Genomic DNA, 7842 nt, shown 5'->3' with positions numbered 1-7842 from the left:
TTAAATAAAATGTATTATTATTATTATTATTAACACTAATTGTGTATTGTTCCACAGCTTAAAGTAGTCCTCAACAACTTCACCATTTGCTCCTGGTCAGCGGTTTCAGGATATTACTGAGCCTTTTGGTCAAATTAAACTATGTATTGTTCAGCTGGTCTTAAATATTTACGTCTTCAGTAAGAACCAATGGGCTTCACGCTGAGTTTCACAGACAAGGTAGGGACATCTTGACATACAGACTACTGTGCTCCATGCAACAACAACAAAAAAATACAGAATACTGCCAGCCGTATCTTTTACGGAGGAAATAGGTACTTGTGAATAGTATTTCCTTTGTAAAATGTAAAAATCTTGCAAAAGCGGTTTGCACAGAAAGTGGCTGGACATTTCTATTGTCCAGACAGCATGACATTTCCATTCACAGGCTAAAAACACACGTACTGTGAAGGGAAATGAGAAGTGATTCCAAAGTAGCTAGTGTTTAACGCTGGCAGAAAGGGAATCGCATAGAATCAAATGAATCAAACACCGTGAACAAGTATAATACACCAATAAAACCACTAAAAAGCTAAACCACTAAAGACCATGAAGGCGGAAAGAGGGTGCAGATGCAAATCAAAGAGAAACAGGTGGGTAAAGGCGTTAACAATGAGGTCCTTGAAGTCGGAGGTCAAAGTTCAGATTGTATGAGCAGAAAAGCAGCACCTGTGAAGAAGGCATGAGCAGAGCGGAGCAGCTGAGGAAGCCGGGTCAAAACCATCCCCGACAGCGCACACGGCAGACACAAGCGCCTGGTTCTTGTTGGATTCAAATCTGTCTCGTTTGCATCCTTAGTGTTTTTGTCCCGAGACGGCAACATCTGGATGTGCAGTCTCAAAATAAGTCAACGTTTTCAACTGATTTAGAGACTAAAATGAATCATTTGTATGAAAAAGAGCCACAGTTGTTTTTCACTGATGCATCCCTTGAGCATCAAGGTTTGGGATTTTTAAGCTGCTCCTCAGTCTGGATGAGAGTCTGCTTTCAGTCTTTTTTTTTGTCTTTGAAGTGCAGGGCTCGAGAGGCTTAAGGTTACAATCCACTACTGCAGTCTGGTCAAGGCTGAAGACTTCTTAATTTTCTTTTTTTTTCAGTTCAACTCAAACAAACTCAAAAGTCAGTTTCACAGCTGCAGACCTGGGTTTAGAAGTACTTCAAATGGGTTTATAAGGTCTATCCCTTTTAAGTACCAGATGGGTGGAGTTTTCCATACAGATTTTCTGTCTGGCAGAGGGTAAAGAGAAATCACAAGATTCCATTTATACTGCATGTCAGACTGTTTGAAATACCTGCATGCAGTAAAGCCCACCCACCTGGTCCATTGGAGCACTTTAAAACAAATGCTTGGAAATGTTATTCAGGCTTCCTAAAGATTCAGATGGTTTTGAAACACTGAACTGCCTCCAATGGTTTTGACATCATTTATACCAAAGGATACAATGTAGATATAATAGGCTGAGAGTTAAAAATCATTGAAAATATGTAATTGTACAAAGAGTAGCTGGGACATTCTTATCTTCTATATTCCTAGATCTGTGCAGGAACCCGGATTAGCACTTCTTTACCCAGGTCTGCCATACATTGTTCTTTGACAGCAGCAGTTGCTAAAACTTGGGCTGGTAAAGGGCGACGCGTCCACTGAGGCAGCCCGAGGCCAGCTGGCAGTGTGTCGGGGAGAACTTGGTGGTGAGCACCACGTCGCTGTGTGAGTAGATGGATCGGATCTCCCTGAGGCAGCTGGTCTGGACGGGCAGGCAGTCCACCAGCTCGCCGCAGTTCTCGTCGAAGGCCAGCAGGCGGACGCCGTAGCCGTACGGGGAGCAGATGAGTCGTCCGTCCGGGCTGAAACACAACTCCTTGATGTAGCCCCTGCCAACGTTGGCCTCCTCGATGTAGTGGGTGAGGCGGAGGGAACAGCGCGGGGAGACCAGCGGGCGGGTGGGCGCGCCCTCCTGGAACTCATACACACACGTCCACTGGAGAGAAAGAAGATGGAGACAGGGCAGGGTTAGATGTAGTCAGTGTCCCATACCAGAGCCTGAAACTGTTAATCATGGTGGTGCCGACACTGGAAAGACACTTGACGTTGGACATTAGTGGCTTACAAGGTACAGCAGTAGGATAAACTAACACCACCTCTCAGGTTTAGTGTAGAGCTGGGCGATATGGGCCATAAGGAGATCATTAAACATCATGATTTTTATTTTAACCCAATACTTCGATATCAAAGGTTGACTTTTGGTGCCATTACAAAATACTTACAATAAAGAAATTTTTGATGAATAATCATCAGTAATGTGGATATAATGACTAACAGAACAGCCAAAACAGTCTGGTCTAAGACAATATCCAGTCTGATATATCAATATAAAATCAACATATTACCCAGCAAAACAACTTAAAGATAATTGGTGTTTTTACAAAATAAGCTGCTTGAAGTTACAGGCCAAACAAACATTGACAATCAACTTCTGCATCTGATCTTCAAGTAGGGGTGAATATCAAACCTCAGCAATTTTTTCGGTACCAACCAAGTTGTTACATTCTTTACTTATTCTTACATCCAACTCTTAATGAAATTAAAATTGAAATTTTAGAATGCTTGTTGAGAAGATTATGATTTGTGAACTTTGGTTTCTTTTATTAAGAAAAAAAGAAAAGAGTTTTGTAGTAAAACGTGTTTATGAAAGGTATTTTAAAATGTTTTGTTAAAGGTCCCATGACATGCTGCTCTTTGGACACTTTTATATTGACCTTAGTGGTCCCTAATACTGTATCTGGAGTCTCTTTTATATAGACCTTAGTGTTCCCTAATACTGTATCTGGTCTCTTTTATATAGACCTTGTGGTCCCATACTGTATCTGAAGTCTCTTTATATAGACCTTAGTGGTCCCTAATACTGTATCTGAAGTCTCTTTTATATAGACCTTAGTGGTCCCCTAATACTGTATCTGAAGTCTCTTTTATATAGACCTAGTGGTCCCTAATACTGTATCTGGAGTCTCTTTTATATAGACCTTGTGGTCCCTAACTGTATCTGAAGTCCTTTTATATAGACCTTAGTGGTCCCCTAATACTGTATCTGAAGTCCTTTTATATAGACCTTAGTGGTCCCCTAATCGTACTGAAGTCCTCTTTTATAGACCTTAGTGGTCCCCAATACTGATCTGAGTCTCTTTTATAGACCTTATTGTCCCCTATACTGTATCTGAAGTCCCTTTTATAGACCTTAGTGGTCCCCTAATACTGTATCTGAAGTCTCTTTTATATAGACCTTAGTGGTCCCTAATACTGTATCTGAAGTCTCTTTTATATAGACCTTAGTGGTCCCTATACTGTATCTGAAGTCTCTTTATATAGACCTTAGTGGTCCCCTAATACTGTATCTGAAGTCTCTTTTATATAGACCCTAGTTGTTCCCCATATACTGTATCTGAAGTCTCTTTATAGACCTATGGTCCCCTAATACTGTATCTGAAGTCTCTTTTATATGACCTTAGTGGTCCCCTAATACTGTATCTGAAGTCTCTTTATAAACCTTAGTGGTCCCCTATACTGTATCTAAGTCTCTTTTATATAGACCTTAGTGGCCCCTAATACTGTATCTGAATTCTCTTTTATATAGACCTTAGGGTCCCCTATACTGTATCTGAAGTCCCTTTATATAGACCTTAGTGGTCCCCTAATACTGTATCTGAAGTCTCTTTTATATAGACCTTAGTGGCCCCTAATGCTGTATCGAAGTCTCTTTTATATAACCTTAGTGGTCCCTAATACGTATCTAACTCTTTTTATAGACCTTAGTGGTCCCCTAATACTGTATCTAAGTCTCTTTTCCAAAATTCAGCCTTGGTGCAGAATTACAGACACTAGAGCCAGTCCCACAATGAGCTTTCCTTAGTATGTGCCATTTCTGAGTCTTTAGCTTTTGAGGAGGAGGGGGGGGGGGGGGGGGGGGGGGCAAGGTGGAGGCTGGGGTGTGTCCTTGACCAACTGCCACTTTGCTTGTTTGAAAGCCATGATGTCTCTCTCTCCTGTGTGGGCCAAATTCTCTGGGCGGGCAAAGTAGAGAAAGGGGAGGTAACCTTTCCCCTTATGACATCATAAGGGGCAACATTCCAGATCGGCAGATTCCACATCTGAGCTTTTATATTCTCAAAGGCAGAGCAGGATACCCAGGGCTCGGTTTACACCTATCTCCATTTCTAGCCACTGGGGGACCATAGGCAGGCTGGGGGAATGCACATTAATTAATTAATTAATTAATTAATTAATTAATTAATTAATTAATTAATTAATTAATTAAAAACCTCATAAAAGTGACATTTTCATGCCATGGGACCTTTAATGTAAGTGTCAAAAAGTACACTATTCATCAAAAGGTGATGCAATTCTTGCAGTCACCAATGGCTGTCTAAAATCATGTCATGGATCTCATTAAAAGATATCTTACTTTGCATTCAGATCTATAAATGTGAATGGAGACATGCAGCGAGCCAGTTCAGTTGAGCAAATGTAGGACCATGCGTTGAACATGATTAGAGAGAACAGTCTCTCACCTCCTGGTCGTCCATGTTGCTGGAGCAGCGGATGAGCGTGGCCCAGCCTTTGGGATGGAGCTGCAGGGAGGTGATGCAGTTCCCTCTGTCCCTCTCTCCGGGGATCTCTGGAGTCAAAACCTCCAGGCTGTTCCTGGGAGAAAGACCTGCCAGAACAAAGTTTAGTGATAACACTTTATACCTCTTTATTTCTTTGGTGGAACCTCAGATGACAACCGTTACTCAGATTTGCAGCGTGATTGTGTGCGGACCTTCTCTAGGAGGGTGGATCTTGCTGGAGTCGTTTCCCTGGCGAGGAGTTCCAGCTGACCTGGACGCTGACGTGCCTCCATCTACGGAATCACAACAGGGTCAAAATTCATTCCCTTTAATCAGAAACAACAGTAACGTTCTAAAAGGTTTTTTAATCACCATTTTGTCTGTAATTATTATGACAGATGGCCATGGTAAGTTACCAGGGCGTAAAAAGGTAACCCTAAAACTGCTTCATGCATTTGTCCAATGGCTAAAAAACAGACATAACCTCATCATTCTTTGCATTTATTAATCTGTACTGTAATATGTTATATAACATACATAACAATAATTACTCAAGGCACCTTTAAATATAATTTGGGCTTTTCAGGATCAAAATGTATTACTTAGTACTGCTGTTCTGACTGGAAAAACCTTTATTTTCAACAATATAAAGACATTGTTATAGACTTCATTTATTTCTTATTTTAAGCATTCTTTTTTTCAGGAAAGAAGCATCAGAGGTAGAACAAAAAATACCACAAATGACTTCATTTGAGTTTGGGTGTATATGATTTCTTAAATAAATATTAAAGATTTTTTTTTATGTATGCATGTCTGTTTCTATGTGTACATAAGTGTGTTTTGTTATGTTTATACATTACAAAAAATTACTCAAACATCAAAATCACTAGGGATGGGTTAAAAAGAACTAAATAAACAGGCAATACCCGGCACTAAAATTAGAGCTCATTAATTATTAACTTAATTCAAATTATAGTCTTAATCAACTAATTGACAAATCAAGCAATTGTTTTAGCTCTAATGAAATACTATGAATAAGAATACTATGGAGACAAAGAGAAATCTTGAGTTCTATGAAGCATGGCTTTGTTTCCCCCGGGTTCAGGGAGACCGGGGTCTGACCTGAGCTGAGGGGCGTCCGTCGCGCTCGCAGCATGCGGTAGCTGCCCACCTCCAGGGACTGGGTGAGGTCCAGGTCGTGAAGGATGAGCAGATACCCTGAGGAGGTGGAGATGAGCATCTTGGAGCAGTCGGGTGTGAGCCGCATCCTCATTAGGTAACGGGTGTGGAAGAACTTTTTGTGCGGGCAGCCGTCCTCTGTAAACCTGCAGACCATCACCAAAGGCTCAACAGAAGGCTTTCTTAAATAATTCAATATCATATGTAGTTAAAGGGGTTTTGCTCAAGATGGGGAGGCAAAAACAGGCAGTTTTTAATCAGACTGGATTAGAACGCAAACTTCGGTTCCTCATTTCGGCTCCACTTAATGTTTCAACTGAAATATTTTCCCTCTGTCACTCCGAAACGTAAAAATATCACACTTTCTCTGTTTCTACCGTTACCTAGCTACCGTAAATGTAAGCTACTTTTAAAATGCCATATTTTCCCTGTGGGCTCTGGCATAGCAACTCAACATTTATTTTGTCACTTGTTAATAGTGCAACTGTTATTTATTGTTCAATTATTGTATTGTGAGTTAGGTTAACTTATTATATATTTAAGTACTTTCAAATGTTAATATGTTGTTGAATGTAAATAATTTTAAATAAAAAAGAAACTGTAATCTTTGATGTCATGTTTCAGTTTTTCAAGAATCGGTTTAGGAATCGGAAAAGTTTTAAAAGTACCGGTTCGGAATCGTAAAAATCTAAACATACCCAATCATACTTACGATAGCATAAAGACAACATTATGTAAACAGTACATATGCATAAAAATCCAAACGATATCCAACCATATTTATGATAGCATGAAGACAACATTGTAAAAACATTATTTAACATTTTAAAGCATTTGCTCGATTGCTCATCATCTCAATCATCTCACATTCACCTTTAAATATTCATAATTTTTGTCATATTTTATGTAAAATAAATGCAAACAGTACACACTTTGCAGTACACGCACACACACACACACACACCTGTTGGTGTCCCACGTGATGACGTTGCCGTCGAAGCCAGACGTGACGAGGAGCCGAGTGTTGGTGTCGTACTCGATGTTCTTCACCCAGCTGGCGTGGCCGTGCAGCGAGCACACCTTTGAGTTCAGCTTGCGGAGATCCCATAGTGCAATTGTGGTGTCATCAGAGCAGGTGGCAAACAAGCGATTGTCCAAAAACCTGCAGGGCGCAGATAGTCAGGGGAACATTTTCATTTAGCACTCTCTGCATGTGAATCCAGACAGCAGCTGGTTTTTACCGCCCGCTGTCCTTGGACCAATAAACAGGATGTAAGCAATCATGTTGCCTTCCTGAATCTTGTTGGGGTGGGGAAAAAAAAAATCTAAAAAAAATCTAAAATGTTATATATTGGGATTTTTTTGCAGCGATTTTTAAAATTGACTCTTTTTCCTACAAAAATCACTGGGTGCAAGATAAGACTTTTGGACACCACACTACTGCACTAAGTGCAACCACTGGTTTATTTACATTTAGCATGTTATTTAAGCAGTTGCACATTTTTGTTTTCCCATCCTGTACATATTCAAATATTTGTTCTTTTATTTTATTCATAGTATTATTTCATGTATATTGTATGTATGTACACTACCGGTCCAAAGTTTGGGGTCACTTACAAATTTCCATACCACTCCATTATAGACAGAACACCAGCTGATCTGAGTGGGGGGGCTGATCTTTAATGCAATATCTACATTACCCATTATCAGCAACCATTGATCCAATGTTCCAGAGGCACATGCTGTTCACTAATCTGATATTATTTTAAAAAACTAACTGAGAAAACACTGGAGAATCCTTTTGCAATTATGTAAGCACATAATGTAATATGAAAACTGCTGACCGGGTTAAAAAAACAATGCAACTGATCTCAGCTGGTATTCTGTCTATAATGGAGTGCAATGGAAATTTCTAAGTGACCCCAAACTTTTGACCGGTAGTGTATATTTTTCCTAGTATTTCATTTATATTTACATTCTGTGCTTTGTGACTGATTTTGCTGCTGTAACACCGGAATTTCC

At 40.0% G+C, this 7842-nt stretch overlaps 1 protein-coding gene across 1 annotated transcript in view; it reads right to left on the bottom strand.

Moving 5' to 3' along the window:
* Positions 1–1032: 1032 nt before the first annotated feature.
* The window catches only part of wdr32 (WD repeat domain 32), a 10071-nt gene continuing 3261 nt past the window's right edge, over positions 1033–7842 (bottom strand). The window contains exons 3-7 of the mRNA XM_032511010.1: positions 6785–6982; positions 5764–5966; positions 4854–4934; positions 4603–4748; positions 1033–2018 (exon numbers count right to left, since the gene is read on the bottom strand). Coding sequence (XP_032366901.1) covers positions 1647–2018; positions 4603–4748; positions 4854–4934; positions 5764–5966; positions 6785–6982 — 1000 coding nt within the window. The 3' untranslated portion in view covers positions 1033–1646. The remainder of the gene's footprint in view (positions 2019–4602; positions 4749–4853; positions 4935–5763; positions 5967–6784; positions 6983–7842) is intronic.

The sequence above is a fragment of the Etheostoma spectabile genome, unplaced genomic scaffold (assembly GCF_008692095.1).
Source record: "Etheostoma spectabile isolate EspeVRDwgs_2016 unplaced genomic scaffold, UIUC_Espe_1.0 scaffold314, whole genome shotgun sequence".
NCBI classification, from domain to species: Eukaryota; Metazoa; Chordata; class Actinopteri; order Perciformes; family Percidae; genus Etheostoma; species Etheostoma spectabile.
Note: the sequence above shows the minus strand (reverse complement) of the source record. Positions and strands in the feature narration are given on the sequence as shown.